An 18,751-nucleotide genomic window follows, 5' to 3' on the forward strand; every position below is an offset into this window, starting at 1 on the left:
GGTGTGTGGCGCGGGGGGCATCGGTCGCCCTCCTCTGTGTAGGTGTGTGGCGGGGGGCATCGGTCGCCTTCCTGTGTAGGTGTGTGGCGGGTGGCACCGGTCGCCCTCCTCTGTGTAGGTGTGTGGCGCGGGGGGCACCGGTTGCCTTCCTCTGTGTAGGTGTGTGGCGGGGGGCACCGGTCGCCCTCCTCTGTGTAGGTGTGTGGCGCGGGGGGCACCGGTCGCCCTCCTCTGTGTAGGTGTGTGGCGCGGGGCACCGGTCGCCCTCCTCTGTGTAGGTGTGTGGCGGGGCACCGGTCTCCCTCCTTTGTAGGTGTGTGGCGCGGGGGGCACCGGTTGCCCTCCTCGGTGTAGGCGTGTGGCGGGGGGCACCGGTTGCCCTCCTCTGTGTAGGTGTGTGGCGGGGGGCACCGGTCGCCCTCTGTGTAGGTGTGTGGCACCGGTCGCCCTCCTCTGTGTAGGTGTGTGGCGGGGGGCATCGGTCTCCCTCCTCTGTGTAGGTGTGTGGCGCGGGGGGCACCGGTCGCCCTCTGTGTAGGTGTGTGGCGCGGGGGGCACCGGTCGCCCTCTGTGTAGGTGTGTGTGGCAAGGTGCACCGGTCGCCCTCCTCTGTGTAGGTGTGTGGCGGGGGGCACCGGTCACCCTCCTCTGTGTAGGTGTGTGGCGGGGGGCATCGGTCGCCCTCCTCTGTGTAGGTGTGTGGCGGGGGGCATCGGTCGCCCTCCTCTGTGTAGGTGTGTGGCGGGGGGCATCGGTCGCCCTCCTCTGTGTAGGTGTGTGGCGGGGGGCATCGGTCGCCCTCCTCTGTGTAGGTGTGTGGCGCGGGGGGCATCGGTCTCCCTCCTCTGTGTAGGTGTGTGGCGGGGGGCACCGGTCGCCCTCCTCTGTGTAGGTGTGTGGCGGGGGGCATCGGTCGCCCTCCTCTGTGTAGGTGTGTGGCGGGGGGCACCGGTCTCCCTCCTCTGTGTAGGTGTGTGGCGGGGGGCACCGGTTGCCCTCCTCTGTGTAGGTGTGTGGCGGGGGGCACCGGTCGCCCTCTGTGTAGGTGTGTGGCACCGGTCGCCCTCCTCTGTGTAGGTGTGTGGCGGGGGGCATCGGTCGCCCTCCTCTGTGTAGGTGTGTGGCGGGGGGCATCGGTCGCCCTCCTCTGTGTAGGTGTGTGGCGGGGGGCACCGGTCGCCCTCTGTGTAGGTGTGTGGCACCGGTCGCCCTCCTCTGTGTAGGTGTGTGGCGGGGGGCATCGGTCGCCCTCCTCTGTGTAGGTGTGTGGCGGGGGGCATCGGTCGCCCTCCTCTGTGTAGGTGTGTGGCGCGGGGGGCATCGGTCTCCCTCCTCTGTGTAGGTGTGTGGCGGGGGGCACCGGTCGCCCTCCTCTGTGTAGGTGTGTGGCGGGGGGCACCGGTCTCCCTCCTCTGTGTAGGTGTGTGGCGGGGGGCACCGGTCTCCCTCCTCTGTGTAGGTGTGTGGCGGGGGGCACCGGTTGCCCTCCTCTGTGTAGGTGTGTGGCGGGGGGCACCGGTTGCCCTCCTCTGTGTAGGTGTGTGGCGGGGGGCACCGGTCGCCCTCCTCTGTGTAGGTGTGTGGCGGGGGGCACCGGTCGCCCTCCTCTGTGTAGGTGTGTGGCACTGGTCACCCTCCTCTGTGTGGGGGGCACTGGTCGCCCACCTCTAGGCCTGTGGCGGCCGCCTCCTCTGTGTGTTGTTCTGGGCCCAGGGTCCCGTTATTCCCAGCTCTCCACAAGTCGCCCACCTCTAGGCCTGTGGCGGCCTCCTCTGTGTGTTGTTCTGGGCCCAGGGTCCCGTTATTCCCAGCTCTCCACAAGTCGCCCTTTGTCCGCTGCCCCTGTCCTCGTGTTACCTCGCGGTGCGGGCCGTGCCACCCTCTCGCCCTCAGACGGGCCAGGCCCTGAGCGGATGAAGCTTGTTTATTTACCAGACCCATACATTTGGCATAGCGCGGCGGAGCCATGATTAACCCTTCTGGGCAGAAGCTGCGCATATTAACCCCCAGGCGCCGGCTCCCTAAAAGGTGAACTGCGAGACGAATATTGTGACGGTGAAGACGTGTCGGCCTTGCGGCCCCTCCGCGGACGTCTCCTCCATCTCCACGTCCACCTGGATCTCGGCCGGGCCGCTCACGGGCTTGGTGAGGAGCAGCTCCCCGCGGTGGCGGCCGGCCTGACGGACTTCCAGGCCTCGGGGCCCTTTGCCTCTGGTCAGGGTGAAGCGCTGGCTCTCCGCCTGGGAGCGGGGGGCTGTCATGGTGAACAGGACGCGGGGCACCGGCAGCTGGGACTGTACAGGGATGTAGTGGAAGGAGACGGAGTGGGGGGCGTCCAGGCAGCCGCTGCTTCCCACCGGGCAGGGGGTCCGCTCACACTGGCTGCAAGGAGACAGGAGGGGGAAGCGGTCAGAAGCGGGGGCACTGCAGGAAACGTGCGCCCCCCACAGGTGCGATGACGTGCCGCCTCCTCGTACTCACTGGCCGGACACCTTCACGTAGGTGGCGTTCATCTTGGGCTTGGGACACTCCGGTCGCACGCAGGTGAAGCCGCCATAGAGATTGACGCATTGTTCTCCAGGACAGGCCGCCTCCTTGGAGACACATTCGTCTACATCTGCACAAGAGGAGGACGCGGTGAAGAGCTGCGCGCCGACCACCTCTGAGCCGACCACCTCTGAGCCGCATCGTGTCCACCATACCTTTACAAGTGTTGGGCTGTGACTCGAGGAGGTACCCCCGCGGACACACACAATGGTACGCCCCCGGCGTGTTCACACATTCGTGCACACAGAGCTTAGAGCCGGCCCTTCCTTGGTACAAACCACATTCATCGATGTCTGGGGGGAGAAGAGGCAGAATGAGGAGGCACTGCGGCCCCGGTAGGGTGCACCGATACATTGTGACAGCCCTGCAGCTGTAGGAAGTGCTGTATTCAGGGTTTGGACAGTGAACGTTCCCAAATAGTGTGAGACCAGAGCCAGTGTGTAGTGTGCTGTGGGGCGGAGCCAAGCACGAGGCGCAGAGGCGGAACCGAGCACGAGGCGCTGAAGCGGAGCAGAGTACGAGGCGCAGAGGCGGAGCCGAGTACGAGGCGCAGAGGCGGAGCCGAGCATGAGGCGCAGAGGCGGAGCCGAGCACGAGGCGCAGCTGAGCACGAGGCGCAGAGGCGGAACCGAGCATGAGGCGCAGAGGCGGAACCGAGTACGAGGCGCGGAGCCGAGCACGAGGCGCAGAGGCGGAGCCGAGCACGAGGCGCAGAGGCGGAGCCGAGCATGAGGCGCAGAGGCGGAGCCAAGCACGAGGCGCAGCTGAGCACGAGGCGCAGAGGCGGAACCGAGCATGAGCCGAGTACGAGGCGCGGAGCCGAGTACGAGGCGCGGAGCCGAGTACGAGGCGCGGAGCCGAGCACGAGGCGCGGAACCGAGCACGAGGCGCTGAAGCGGAGCCGAGCATGAGGCGGAGCCAAGCACGAGGCGCAGAGGCGGAGCCGAGCACGAGGCGCAGAGGCGGAGCCGAGCACGAGGCGCAGAGGCGGAGCCGAGCACGAGGCGCAGAGGCGGAGCCGAGCACGAGGCGCAGAGGCGGAGCCGAGCACGAGGCGCAGAGGCGGAGCCGAGCACGAGGCGCAGAGGCGGAGCTGAGCACGAGGCGCAGAGGCGGAGCCGAGCACGAGGCGCAGAGGCGGAGCCGAGCACGAGGCGCAGAGGCGGAGCTGAGCACGAGGCGCAGAGGCGGAGCCGAGCACGAGGCGCAGAGGCAACGCTGAACATGATCATCTTGAGGCGTTCATTCCCATGTGGGGACTGTAACATCTGTCCTCACATGGTCTCGACCCGCGACCTCGTTATTCACCCTACACTCCTTAGTCGACATCCCCTTAGGATGTACATCAATTGTAAATCCAGGGACGTAATCTACACTCTGATCTGCCCGTGTAAGTTGGTATACGTTGGGCAGACGTCGCAAGAGCTGAGGAGACGAATCCAGAAACACATCTCCACGATACATCTGGCTGCCTCAGATTTGAGGAAAGGAAAGACCCTCACCCCAGTGGCTGAACATTTCCTCAACAAACATGGCGGTTCTTCAACCAACCTCAGGGTGGTGGGTCTGCAAAAACTCACCCCTAATGAGAGAGGGGGGGACAGACGTCAATTGCTTTTACAAATAGAATCCAGATGCATTTTTCAGCTAAAATCGGTTGCTCCCTCTGGATTGAATGAGGAACTTCTTTTCACGGGTTTTCGGGCAGTTGATCCATTTTTTACTCGTGGCTTTACATCTAATATTTCCATTACTGTTTTCCTCCTTTTAGTTATCCATCAGGATCGATTGGATACGTTCCAGCATTCATTGACTATATAAATTATTGGACGTCGGATGTCTTTCTCTCCTGTACATGACCTGCCGTAGACCCCTTATTTGGGACTTCCACGCAAATCACTCGGTTTGAATTCAGATCGGTTTGGAGTTGGTCGATTCTGGAACTGGACCCGTATTGGCATCCATGGACTATATACAAGAAAAATGTGTTACTGGATGTTCTAGTTTCTTACATATGTTCTGCAGCTAGTTCATATTTTTGGACAATATGGCAATGAACTGCTCACTGGTTTAAGTTTACGCATTCCAGAATATGGCTCCTGGACACGCATTGTGGCTTTTTTTTTCCCACTACTTTACAGCGGGTCAATTGGAAGAGTGAAGATGGACAATTCTCTGGATGTGTTACATATCTGTGCCCTCTTGCCTTCTTCCCCCTTGTCTTAGGACCGTCACGGATCATCAGCAAATGCACTCCTGTATGCGGGCCATGAATTATTCATCTGCCCTCTGCTTCAGGAACCATTTGTGGAATTCTCTTGCATATATGTGCTTATGGTTTATACATCATTTAATTTAGTTCTATCAGATAGGCATCTGCACATATACTGTTGTATTTCATATGCATTAATGACACATTTTTTTCCTCATTGTCCTTTCACCGGCTTTCTTACACTTTTTTTGCTCATATGCCCGATGGTATTGCTTTTCAAGTGTCTGTCGCTTTTGGCACCTTTTATCTTGGGTGCCTCTGTGTGCTGCTTGCTTCGTCCTCCCGGACGCTTGCGCAGTGCAGCTCAATTCTGAGGCGCATCTGCGCACGTGCCACCCGTCTCCATGGAGAGCTTCTACACTTCCGCTCTGCTGCCTCTTTACTTACTCATGTGCGCCTTCCGGTCCACGCTGACCATTCTTCGACCTCGCGGCTGCTTTCATTATAGTTGATTACTGCTTCTACTTAAACGTGAGTATGTCACCACTAAACCCACTTTCCCTGACGAAGCCGCTGCGGCGGCGATACGCGTGGGTTTCCTTCATACACCCCATTCTGTCCCACTGCCGGTCACCCAGGGCATGGACATCTGCTTGATTGTTTAGGGCCAGATTACTTTTGGGCTTCAGCTGTTTTCCCTCTTCAGCTAGCTGAACATTCATGGCATGCTATCGTTTTGCATAGACACTAACCCCTTTTTTTAGCATCATATCTTCACTCCATTTATGAGGTATATGGTGAGCTCTGTATCAAATTCCTTATTAGGCGCTTATTATGCATCTATTAGATATTTTGCCACTTTGTGCACATCATTAGGGACTTCTTGTCTCTGCATATGTATACATGTATATTTTCTATATTTGCAGGGGTATATATTAATGCCAGTTCGGTTTGATATATTGCATTTTTCTACTGCTTGCAGACTTATTATGCTGGAATAGGGGTGTTATGTTTACACTGGTTGTATTTTAATTGTTTTTATGTGTTTTTTGTGGTGTTCAATAAACGTTTTGCTACATTTTCTATACCATGTGGTTGTGCGGGCCCTTTATAGTCCAATCTGTTTTCTTCGTTTTCCATTATTCACATTATTGGACTGGGCTCGGCACCCTCTTTCTCTGATTTTAGGGATATATCCAGCTAGAGTGCACCCTTTATTATCATTTATGTTAACGCTGAACATGAGGCGCAGAGGCGGAGCGGAGCAGGAGGCGCAGAGGCGGAACCGAGCACGTGGCGCAGAGGCGGAGCCGAGCACGATGCGCAGAGGCAACGCTGAACACGAGGCGGAGCAGAGCACGAGGTGCTGCGGATAGATTTCATCGCGAGGAGCAGATCGTACAGTTCACCAACAGCGAGTAACATCCTTCGCTTCATCTATGGGGTCACACTGGGTCTGGGGTACACGGAGCGGGGTGAAGCAGTTACCCTGACAGAGACCCCCGGTCTGGATGAGGTATCCGGGGTCACAGGAGCAGTGCTGCACTCCCTGCGCGGTGGAGCAGCGGGCCGGACGCAGCGCTGAGGACGACGTGTTGGTTGCAGACGGCAGCTCTGTGGACAAAGAAAACACGTGAAAGTATCCTGGACCCTCCACCCAAAAGCTGCTTCCATCTGTAGCCCCCCCAAGGGCCAATGTATAGCATGGGGTCCCAGAACTGCGCGGGGCAGTGTGGTTTAACAGGGCAGCAGATCATATTATTACTTGGGGTCTATAGTGACCGGACCCCTTATCTGCCTCCTCACTGCTGATGACGACATGGCCCTCAGCCAGCCCCCTCCACAGCCTCAACCAACCACAGCCTCAGCTAGCCCCCGCCAAAGCCTCAGCCAGCCCTCTCCACAACCTCAACCAGGCCCCTGCCACAGCGTCACCTAGCCCCATCCACCGCCTCAGCCAGTCCCCGAAACAGCCTCATCCTGCCCCCTCTACAGCCATGGCAGGGGCCTGGCTGACATTGGTGCTATGAGCGGAGGGGGCCCGGCTGACATTGGTGCTATGAGCGGAGGGGGCCCGGCTGACACTGGTGCTATGAGCGGAGGGGGCCCGGCTGACACTGGTGCTATGAGCGGAGGGGGCCCGGCTGACACTGGTGCTATGAGCGGAGGGGGCCCGGCTGACATGCTATGAGCGGAGGGGGCCCAACTGACACTTGTGCTATGAGCGGAGGGGGCCCAGCTGACACTGGTGCTATGAGCAGAGGGGGCCTCGCTGACATTGGTGCTATGAGTGGAGGGGGCCCGGCTGACACTTGTGCTATGAGCGGAGGGGGCCGGCTGACACTAGTGCTATGAGTGGAGGGGGTCTGGCTGACATTGGTGCTATGAGCGGAGGGGCCCTGGCTGACATTGGTGCTATGAGCGGAGGGGGCCTGGCTGACACTAGTGCTATGCAAGGAGGGGGCTCGGCTGACACTGGTGCTATGAGCGGAGGGGCATGGCTGACATTGGTGCTATGAGCGGAGGGGGCCCAGCTGACACTGATGCTATGAGCAGAGGGGGCCTGGTTGACATTGGTGCTATGCGCGGAGGGGGCCTGGTTGACACTGGCGCTATGAGCGGAGGGGGCCCGGCTGACACTGGTGCTATGAGCGGAGGGGGCCCGGCTGACATTGGTGCTATGAGCGGAGTGGGCTCAGCTGACATTGGTGCTATGCAAGGAGGTGGCTCGGCTGACATTGGTGCTATGAACGGAGGGGGCTCGGCTGACATTGGTGCTATGCAAAAAGGGGGCCCGGCTGACATTGGTGCTATGAGCTGAGGGGGGGCCGGCTGACATTGGTGCTATGCAAGGAGGGGGCCTGGCCTGACAGACGCTATGAGTGGAGGGGGCCCGGCTGACATTGGTGCTATGAGCTGAGGGGGGGGCCGGCTGACATTGGTGCTATGCAAGGAGGGGGCTTGGCTGACACTGGTGCTATGCGCGGAGGGGGCCTGGCCTGACAGACGCTATGAGCGGAGGGGGCCTGGCTGACACTGGCGCTATGAGCGAAGGGGCCCAGCTGACACTGGCGCTATGAGCAAAGGGGGCCTGGCTGACAGGTGCTATGCGCGGAGGGGGCCTGGTTGACACTGGCGCTATGAGCGGAGGGGGCCCGGCTAACACTGGTGTTATGAGCGGAGGGGGCCTGGCTGACATTGGTGCTATGAGCGGAGGGGGCTCAGCTGACATTGGTGCTATGCAAGGAGGTGGCTCGGCTGACATTGGTGCTATGAACGGAGGGGGCTCGGCTGACATTGGTGCTATGCAAAAAGGGGGCCCGGCTGACATTGGTGCTGTGAGCTGAGGGTGGGCTGGCTGACATTGGTGCTATGCAAGGAGGGGGCCTGGCCTGACACTGACGCTATGAGTGGAGGGGGCCCGGCTGACATTGGTGCTATGCGCAGTGGGGGCCTGGCTGACAATGGCGCTATGAGCGAAGGGGCCCAGCTGACACTGGCGCTATGAGCGAAGGGGGCCTGGCTGACAGGTGCTATGCGCGGAGGGGGCCTGGCTGACACTGGCGCTATGAGTGGAGGGGGCCCGGCTGACATTGGTGCTATGCGCGGAGGGGGCCCGGCTGACAGGTGCTATGAGTGGAGGGGGCCCGGCTGACACTGGCGCTATGAGCGGAGGGGGCCTGGCTGACACTAGTGCTATGCAAGGAGGGGGCTCGGCTGACATTGGTGCTATGAGCGGAGGGGCATGGCTGACATTGGTGCTATGAGCAGAGGGGGCCCGGCTGACATTGGTGCTATGAGCGGAGGGGGCCTGGCTGACATTGGTGCTATGAGTGGAGGGGGCCTGGCCGACATTGGTGCTATGAGTGGAGGGGGCCTGGCTGACATTGGTGCTATGAGCGGAGGGGGCCCAGCTGACACTGATGCTATGAGCAGAGGGGGCCCGGCTGACATTGGTGCTATGAGCGGAGGGGGCCTGGCTGACATTGGTGCTATGAGTGGAGGGTGTTATGGACTGGTAATTTAGGAGCGACATGCGACTAGCTCTGGGCAGGTGGTAACTATACAGACTGCAGTTCCTGATCTTAACACAACACTAGCAGTAGCCGTGGAATGTTCCTGTCACTCCCTGGACATCTCACAGCCGGAGAACTAGCTACCCCTAAAGGTAGAAACAGGAAAGCTATCTTGCCTCAGAGAAAATCCCCAAAGGATAGGACAGCCCCCCACAAATATTGGCTGTGAGAGGAGAAGGAAATGACATACGTAGTATGAAACAAGATTTAGCAAAGGAGGCCAATTCTAGCTAGATAGACAGTAAGGAAAGAAACACTGTGCGGTCAGTAATAAAAACTAGAAAAAGTCCACCGCAGAGATATGCAAAAATCTCCACACCTGACTAAAGGTGTGGAGGGCAAAATCTGCAGCCCAGAGCTTCCAGCTTAGCTAAATAGATCCATACTGATAAGCTGGACAAATGAACAAAACATAAATGTGCTGAACAATAGGTCCACAACAAGTGGACTGCAAAAGGACAAGCAAGGACTTATCTTTGCTGAACGGGTCAGAGTGTCAGGGAAATCCAAGAGCCGTGCCTCCAGGCAGGAACAAATGACAACTGGCATTGATTGAGAGATAAAGCCAGACTAAAATAGCCGAGCAGAAAGAAGATCAGTGGAAGCAGCTGCCGAGACTAAATCCAAGAAGCAGCTATACCACTCAAAACCACAGGAGGGAGCCCAAGAGCAGAATTCACAAAAGTGCTACTTACAACCACCGGAGGGAGCCCAAGAGCGGAATTCACAACAGGAGGGGGCCTGGCCGACATTGGTGCTATGAGTGGAGGGGGCCTGGCCTGACACTGACGCTATGAGTGGAGGGGGCCCGGCTGACATTGGTGCTATGCGCGGAGGGGGCCTGGCTGACACTGGCGCTATGAGCAAAGGGGCCCAGCTGACACTGGCGCTATGAGCGAAGGGGGCCTGGCTGACAGGTGCTATGCGTGGAGGGGGCCTGGCTGACACTGGCGCTATGAGTGGAGGGGGCCCGGCTGACTGGTGCTATACGCGGAGGGGGCCTGGCTGACACTGGCGCTATGAGCGAAGGGGGCCCGGCTGACACAGGAGCTATGAGCGGAGGGGGCGTCACTTACACTGGTGCTATGCGCAGAGGGGGCCTGGTTTCCAGCCCCCTTCTCAGACTGTACAGCAGCCGTGATGGCTTCTCACGAGCGGCTCTGTGATGTTAGCCGGCCATATGTCTGAAGTGATATCTAGGTGGGTGCGAGATTGTGCCAGGAGTCTGCGGGCCACTGCCCCATTTCTTATGTGGAGGCTCCACGCCTGACCCTCTGCCACCCCACCGCCCTGGCCACGCTCTCCGCTGTTACCGCTGCAGACGGCCAGCTGTCCGCTCCAGGTCTGGTTCTCCGTGCAGGTCCTGGACTCGGAGCCGCTCAGCTGGTAGCCGGGGTCACACAGGACGTGCAGCTCGTGTCCCAGCTTCAGCTTTCTGCCCAGGATCCGACCGTGCCGCGGCGGCTTCAGCTGTGGACAGGAGTCTGCGGTGGGAAGAAACCTCCGTCAGGAGACAGTCAGCAGGCAGGTAAATCGCGGGGTGGGGGCAGCTCCCACCTTTATCCTCCCGTCTCTGCAGTTGCCCCCTCAGCTGGTTCAGTCTTTTGCTGAGGGTCCGCACCCCCCGCAGGTACGAGGCCTCATGGTCCGTGAGCAGCTTCTGGACCTGGCGCAGGACGCGGAGAGCCTCCCGCTGCTCGGAGCAGACCTGAGGGTACAGAGAACTGCCGCTGACTGCCCCCGATCTACAGAGACCCCACATCATGCCCCCCAACATCACTGCAACCAGGAAGGGGGTCTCGCCCCGCTCTTCACAGTCTGTAAACCTGAGGATGATGGGAGTAGTGATACACTATGTGATAGGAGATTAGATTATGAGCTCTGGGGTCAGGGATTGTCAGGAACATGGGGTATTTGTCTGTATATTGTTGCGCACACTGAGCTCTGCAGCATCTAAGAGTGGAGAACAGACATGCTGCCTGCTGCTATGTGTGTAATTCAAAACCCTCACTAGACCCACTGAAGTTTTATGGCTGTACGATGCTGTAGTGAAATATGTATAAATATATATGTGTGCAGTGAACTATGTATAGGTTTATTGTGTGACTAGTAATAATTGAACATCTGTCCTGAAGGATGCAGGTCTCACCCAGGTGTTAATATGTATTTTCCTGAGACAGCAGACTTTTGTCTCCAATCTCGCCAGGGGACCTAGCTAGGATCAAGAAAGAGAGGAAGAGGTTCACACCTTTGGCTCTTTGGAAGAGAGATGTCAATTACAGCCTGACACTTTCTGTGGAAAGCTTTAAACAAAGGATCTCAGAGAAAATAATATATTCATTGGGGGCGCGGCCATGGTCCAATTAAAAACAAGCAATTAGAATATCAACTTAAGGGGCTGGTCTAGAAACCTGACCTCCAGGGCGACTATAAATTTGGCTTGTATACATTCAAAATTGTTCACATGTGAGGGCAGCCTGGGAAGCTGATGTGATCCGGTCTATATTCATCCTACCCTCAGGGAGCAGAATCAGACTACAAGTTAGCTATTTCTGTAAGTTTTCTCCTGTTTATTTTATACTGTTTTGCATAGTTGTATGTCTTTTTATTACCATATTTGTATACCTGTTTCTTTACTGTAAGCACTTATTTTTTTGTATTAAAGCATAAAACTTTAACAAGTGGAACCTTGAATGTTCTAAAAGAATCCATAGCCTTAAACTGTATGATTCGTATGAGTGGAAGACAGTATTAGTAATTTCCGGGACTCATTGCCCGTGTATTCAGTGAGTGGTGGCAGCATGGATGAGCAGGTGTGTGGCCTGGGTCGGTGTGTGATTTATGCTCCCATTACAGCATAGGACAGGTTGAATGCTGGACTGAGAGTGGGGAGATAGATTAACCCTTGCAGGAACAACCCCAAGTCATGTGCTGAGAGCGGATACATGATGAATTAGTGACAGCACGGAGAGGGATCCCTGACAGCTGCAAATTACAGTCTCCCTCGACTCCTCATTTCCCCCCTCCCATCGAATACTGACCAAAACTGGTACTTTTTGTTGAGATTCTTCTATTAGTGTGATATATATGGGCACCGATCCGGGCTAGAAATATAAGAATTATATATTCCGGATGTCCATCGATAGATCTATCATTCACTGAGGGCGCTAGCAGCTAAACGCAACGAGTGCAAAGCGTGGATTTCTCCTTAAGCGGTCCATGTAATTGCGCCGTGCTTACACTTAAAAGAATCGCCCCAACGTGGTGCACCCTGGGAACCTGGTGTAGTTCTTATACAAGATATTTGTAAAAATAGTTTTCATATTCTAAGAAAAGGGGAGGTTTCAATCCCTAAGTGATGTCACCGCAGGGGAATGCCTGGGTTTTGGGCTAGGAATACCTTAGTGAGACAGCATTCTTGCCGTGTCTTTGTGTCCAGGGTCCATCTGCTGTACAGATGCTATATGCATCTAGATGTGTGCATCATACAAAGCCCACGGCAAGCCATGATGATATGAAATGATCTGAACGACCTGTAAGTGTTCTCTTCCATTTTAATCCCATTTTATTTGTAATCTATATTGTACATATGATATAGTCTTTATAATATCTTTTTATACTTTGTAAACACTTCCTACCTTTTTTGGAGAAAAATCTAAAATTACTAGCTTGTCTGTTATGGACCTGGTGGTTAGGGGCACCCGAAATGACCTGATGGTTAAAATGGAAAACCTGGGACAAGCTCTGAGGAAGTGGTAACTCTACTGACCGCAATCCCTAATCCTATCACACACACTAGAAATAGCCGTGGAGCGTACCTAACTCTCCCTAGACGCCTCTTCACAGCCTAAGAGCTAACTACCCCTAAAGATAGAAATAGCAGCCTACCTTGCCTCAGAGAAATTCCCCAAAGTAAAGGTAGCCCCCCACAAATATTGACTGTGAGTTAAGAGGGAAGTAACAAACACAGGAATGAAACAGATTTTAGCAAAGGAGGCCGAATCTTCTCTAGATAGCCAGAGGATAGGAAAGGGAACTATGCGGTCAGTATTAAAAGCTACAAAAACCACGCAGAGTGTGCAAAAAGACCTCCACACCGACTCAAGGTGTGGAGGTGCAGCTCTGCACCCCCAGAGCTTCCAGCTAGCAAGGAAATATCATAATAGCAAGCTGGACAAAAAACAAAGCATGTAATGAGAAATATATTCGAAAACCAATGAACAGCAAATGGACTAGCAAGGACTTAGCTTCTGCTGGAGTAGACAGGTCATCAGAGAAATCCAAGAGAGATCTGAACCAGTACTGAGACATTGACAGCTGGCATGAACTAACGACCTGGGCAGAGTTAAATAGGGAAGCCAGCAGCAGCAATAAACGAGGGCAGCTGAGAAAGCCAACCTCAAAGATCAGCAGTTCCACTCAAAGCCACCAGAGGGTGTCCAAGGACAGAACTCACCAAAGTACCACAGGAGGGAGCCCGAGAATGGAATTCACAACACTTGTCTCTCCATGCTCTAAACGAACTGTCGCGAACTGTCCCTGACATATTGGTGGCAGAGCGGTGGGATAATAGAGCATTAGTGATCTTGTCTGAGCAATCATTCCTCTCACTAAAAACTTGCACAGTTCTTGCGAGGAATTGGCGCAAAAAAGTTTTGGAGAACAAGCTCAGTGTTTACTAGTCCTGAGACAATAGTGTGTACTTGCGATTACCCCTTCCCTTTCTCTGTTTTTCTATCCTATCTTTTATTTGGCAATGATGGCCGCAAAAGGAGAAGCCTGGTACACCCAGCAGAAGAAGGACACCCTTGTTGGGGTATGTACGTACCATGGCCTGGACCCCCAGGGCAAATTCAAGGCTCAAATGGTCACGGAACTGGTGCAATTTGAAGCAAAGCCAGGTCTCAGAGCCCAGTGGCCGCAGAAGCCAGCACAAGTGAAAATGGTGCTGCAGCAGAGGTCCAACCACTGAATGCTGGCCCTACTAGCAACCAGGGCGGATTGGACCCCAACCTGCTGGCGGCCTTAGAACAACTCCCCGCCGTGATGGACGTCTGCAGCTGATCCAGCAAGAGGTCTGAGCCGAGCGGGAGGCGGAGAGAGCTGAGTGGCAAGCGGTGCAGGTGCACCAGCTGGAGTTAGCCCAACTCCAGGTGCAGAGGTCATCCCAGTCCAGCGGCGAGCCCAACAGCGCTCAGACCCCTAAACCCGCCCAGGGCACTTTCCTGTGATGGAAAAGGACACTTTTGAGGGCATTTGAGAAAGCCTGCAGACAGTACCGGCTGCCTGGAGAGCCAATGGGCCTGATACTTGACCCTGGGGCTGAGAGGCAAAGCTCTGGAGGCGTTTGCTGCTCTCCATCAAGATGGTGACTATGAGGCCATCAAGCAGGCCCTGATAACCAAGTACCAGCTTACACCTGAGGTTTACCGTAGAAAGTTCCGAAACCTCCAACGTGACCCACACAACAGTTACAGCGATGTGGCGCATGGACTCGGGACCCACTTTAACCAATGGATCCAAGGTATGTCAGTGACCACCTTTGAGTAGCTGCGAGACCTGATGATCAAAGACCAGTTCTTACATGTTTGCCCAGCTGAGGTGCGACAGTTCATGATGGACAGAGGGCCCAAAGACGTGACTAAAGCAGCGCAGATTGCCGATGTCTGAGGCCAACCGTAAATCGGAAGTGCGTAAGCCAGTCACCGCCAGCTGCAGAGGGGGTAAGCCTGCAACCAACGTCAGTACCCCTGCCAGCCGACTCACCAGAGGCCCTTTCCCCATTGCCAACAGCACTAGACCTACCACTGACCTTCGCCAGTGTTTTTCCTGCAAACGGACCGGTCATATCAGCACCAACTGTTTGGAGAGGCAGAAGAACCCCCCAGCCAAGGCCCCAGGGCCTAATGCAGCAGTTCTTTTGGTGGGGGGGCAGTTGGGAGGGTGTGTGACAACGTGCAGCACGTCACCGAGGGGGGCCATATCTCTACAGGCCTCAAGGACACCGGGGCTGAATGAACCCTCATCCGACCCGATCTGGCAGCCCCTGAATAGATAATTCCGGGGAAAACCCTGACTGTCACTGGGATTGGGGGCATCCGCTGTCCCCTGCCAATGGCCCGGTTGTATATAGATTGGGAAGCGGGGTGAAGGAAGTGGGGCTGTCTGATAAGTTGCCCACTGATGTTTTATTGGGGACTGACTTGGGGCAGATGGTTGCATACTATGTCCCTGACTCCCCTCCCCGATCGAATGCTGATAATGATGGGAAATTGCATGTGTTACCTGACCATGCTTTACTGAAGTAGCACTGCTCCTGGGATGTTGGGGGTGGATGGGGAGGTAGTACGCATAGCAGCGCCGGCTGATGGGTCCGTGGAAATCCTCGGGGAGACAGCCTACGTAGCTGCTGTCACCCGCAGAGTGCCCGAACGCAGATAACGTTCTGCCTTCTGGACCCTCCTCAGTGACAGACCTGACTGAACCAGAGATGGACCCAGAGCAGGTCCCAGAGGGTTCCCGTGGGGAATGGACCCTGACGTCACTTCTGGCTGCCCCTAGCCAGGCGTTCCAGGCCGCTCTGCACTCAGATGCGAGCCTGGAGAGTTTGAGACACCTCGCCGAGACTCCCACCCCTGTGACTGATAAGGAGAGGGTGTTCTGGGAACGAGGGAGGTTGTACCGGGAGACAGTACCCGGAAAATCGCAAAAGGAGTGGTTGAGGGAAAGACAGCTGGTCATCCAGCACCAATTCAGGGGTGAGTTATTGTGGATTGCCCGTGAGATCCCGCTCGCTGGACACTTGGGGATCAGCAAAACTAAGGCCCGGCTGCCTGAACACTTCTATTGGTCCAAGATGGGGACAGATGTGACAAACTACTGCCTCACCTGTATCATCTGCCAAAGAGTGGGGAAGGCGGGGCCTGCTCTTAAGGCTCCCCCGATCCCTTTGCCAGTGCTAGAGGAGCCTTTCCAGAGGATCGCGGTGCACATTGTGGGCCCACTGGCTGTCCCCATCAGCTCTGGAAAGCAATACATCCTCACTGTGGTAGACTACGCTACCCGGTACCCAGAGGCCGTGGCTCTGTCCTCAACCAGGGCAGATAAGGTGGCGAATGCACTGTTTTCACCATCTTTTCACTGGTAGGATTTCCCAGGGAGATGCTTACCGATCAAGGGACCTGTCACACATATATATAATTTGTCATGGATCCCACCGTGCTGCCACCAATTTGTAACGTACCCGCTCTCAGCACGCGACTTGGGGTTGCACCTGCAAGGGTTAATCTATCTCCCCTCTGTCAGTCCAGCATTCAACCTTTGTCCTATGCTGTAATGGGAACATAACTACCACACCCGCTCATACACGCTGCCACCACTCACCGAACACACGGGCGATGAAATATTACTACTACTGTCTGCCAATCATAAGGTTCACACAGTTTAAGGCTATGGATTATTTAGAACATACAAGGTTCAACTTGTTAAAGTTTTATGCTTTAATACAAAAAGGTACAGTGCTTACAATAAGAAAAAGGTATAAAAATATGGTAATAACAAGACATACAAATATGCAAAACAGTTATAAAAATAAACAGGAGAAAACGTACAGAAATACCTAACTTTGTAGTCTGCTTTCTGCTCCCTGAGGGGGGATGAATATGCACTGGAACACATCAGCTCGGCTGCCCTCAATCTGTGAACACGATTCTATGTATACAGGCCTAATTTATAGAGTAACCCTGGAGGTCAGATTTCTAGACCAGCCTCTCAGGTTGATATTATAATTGCTAGTTTTTCACTGGGCCATGGCCACTCAACCAATGAATATATTATTTCTCTGAAATTCTTTCTGTAACGTTTCGAACAGATAGTGTCAGGCTGTAATTGACATCTCTCTTCAAAAGAGCTAGAAGGTGTGAAATGTTTCCCTTTATTGGTTCTCAGGAAGACACCCTGGCGACATTGGAGACAGTAGACTGCCTTCTCAAGATACATATGTTGTGACCTTTGTGAGACCTGCAGTCTCAGGATAGATGTTAAACTACTGCTGGTTACACATATAAACCTATACATACCTCACTACAGGACCCAATTTATGTCTCGCCTAATGGAGGCTCTCTGTAATAAAACGCACATGAAGCGTCTGGTATCGAGTGTGTATCACCCACAGACCAATGACTTGTGTGACTGCTTCAATTGTACCCTCAAACAGATGCTACGTATGCTGGTTGAGACCCAAGGATGTGACTGGGAGCGGTACCTCACACATCTGCTATTCACTTACCGAGAGGTTCCGCAGGCCTCGATAGGGTTCTCCCCCTTCGATCTCCTGTACGGCAGGTGAGTCCGGGGACCCCTTGGTTTGGTAAGGGAATCCTGGGAAGAGGAGCCGGACCCTTCTGAAGTTTCCATAGTGGAGTATGTCACGCGCTTCCGTGACAAAATGCAGACCTTGACGCAGTTGGTGCATGACAACATGACGCAGGCTCAGGCTGATCAGAAGCACTGGTACGACCAGAATGCCCAGGAGTGGACCTACTACGTGGGTCAAAAGGTGTAGGTGCTGTTCCCCGTACCAAAAGATAAGCTTCAAGCAGCATGGGAAGGCCTGTACATTGTCCAACAGCTCAACCCAGTCACCTACGTGGTCATGCTTGACCACGCTCGGGCTAGGTGAAAGGCCTTTCACGTCAACATGATGAAGGCTCATCACGAACGTGAACCTTACGTCCTACCGGTCTGCAGCCTGCCCGAAGACGGGGAGGAAGACCCCCTCCTGGACATGCTGGCCCAAGGCTGGTGGGTCCATTGAGGACCTGGAGATAAGCGCCTCACTAACCGAACCCCAGCAGTTGCAGTTGCGGACCAAGCTGGAATCCTTCCAGGCCGTGTTCTCCGACCGACCTAGAAGGACCATGTTAGCGGTCCACGAGGTGGACACCAGGAATCATGCCCCACTACAGCGAACACCCTATCGGATCTCGGATGAGGTGCAGCAGGTTATGCGCCAGGAGGTCGATGAGCTGTTACAGCTGGGGGTGATTCAACGGTCAAAGAGCGCATGGGCCTCACCTTTAGTTCTTGTGCCAAAGAAGGATCGGACCACCCAGTTCTGTGTGGACTACAGGGGGCTCAACGCCATCACGGCCTCTGACGCCCACGCAATGCCGCGCATAGAGGTGCTGCTTGAGCAGTTATCTGGCACAAAATATCTGACCATAATGGAGTCAAGGATACTGGCAGATTCCCCTGAGCCCCGAGGCGCAGGAGAAGTCCACCTTTATCACCCCCTTCGGACTGTACGAGTCCACGGTCATGCCATTCGGCATGAAGAATGCCCCTGCCACTTTCCAGCGGATGGTCAACCACCTGCTTCAGGGGCTGGAGAAGTAGGCGGTGGCGTACCTGGATGACATTGACATCTTCAGTTCCTCCTGGGACGAACACCTGCAGCATCTTGAGGAGGTGCTCAGGTGAATTCACCAGGCCGGTCTGACCATCAAGCCGGGAAAGTGCCAGATGGGCATGGGAGAGGTCCACTACCTGGGGCATCGTGTAGGTGGGAAGTCCATAAAGCCAGAGCCTGGGAAAGTGGACGCTATAGTGTCCTGGCCCACCCCCAGGACCAAGAAACAGGTGATGTCCTTCCTGGGCACTGCAGGGTACTATAGGTGCTTCGTACAGAACTATAGTAGCCTGGCAAAACCCTTGAAGGACCTCACCAGGATGAAGCTAACCCACATAGTCGACTGGACCGACAACTGTGAGGGGGCCTTCCAGGTGTTGAAAACAGCCCTGTGCAACGCTCCTGTGTTGAAAGCGGATGATCGTTCTTGGTGCAGACTGACGCCAGCGAGTTTGGCCTCGGTGCTGTGCTCAGCCAGGTCGACTCGGGGAACCATGAGCACCCCAT

The 18,751-nt window shown here is 55.3% G+C and overlaps 1 protein-coding gene across 2 annotated transcripts in view; it reads right to left on the reverse strand.

The window, feature by feature from the left end:
* Positions 1–1,908: 1,908 nt before the first annotated feature.
* LOC143807411 (fibulin-7-like) overlaps positions 1,909–18,751 on the reverse strand; it is a 30,080-nt gene continuing 13,237 nt past the window's right edge. For both annotated transcript variants that reach the window (XM_077288922.1, XM_077288921.1), the window contains exons 3-8: positions 10,393–10,543; positions 10,149–10,319; positions 6,248–6,373; positions 2,703–2,840; positions 2,482–2,617; positions 1,909–2,382 (exon numbers count right to left, since the gene is read on the reverse strand). In XM_077288922.1, coding sequence (XP_077145037.1) covers positions 2,022–2,382; positions 2,482–2,617; positions 2,703–2,840; positions 6,248–6,373; positions 10,149–10,319; positions 10,393–10,543 — 1,083 coding nt within the window. In that variant the 3' untranslated portion in view covers positions 1,909–2,021. The remainder of the gene's footprint in view (positions 2,383–2,481; positions 2,618–2,702; positions 2,841–6,247; positions 6,374–10,148; positions 10,320–10,392; positions 10,544–18,751) is intronic.

The sequence above is a fragment of the Ranitomeya variabilis genome, chromosome 2 (genome assembly GCF_051348905.1).
Source record: "Ranitomeya variabilis isolate aRanVar5 chromosome 2, aRanVar5.hap1, whole genome shotgun sequence".
Lineage (NCBI taxonomy): Eukaryota > Metazoa > Chordata > Amphibia > Anura > Dendrobatidae > Ranitomeya > Ranitomeya variabilis.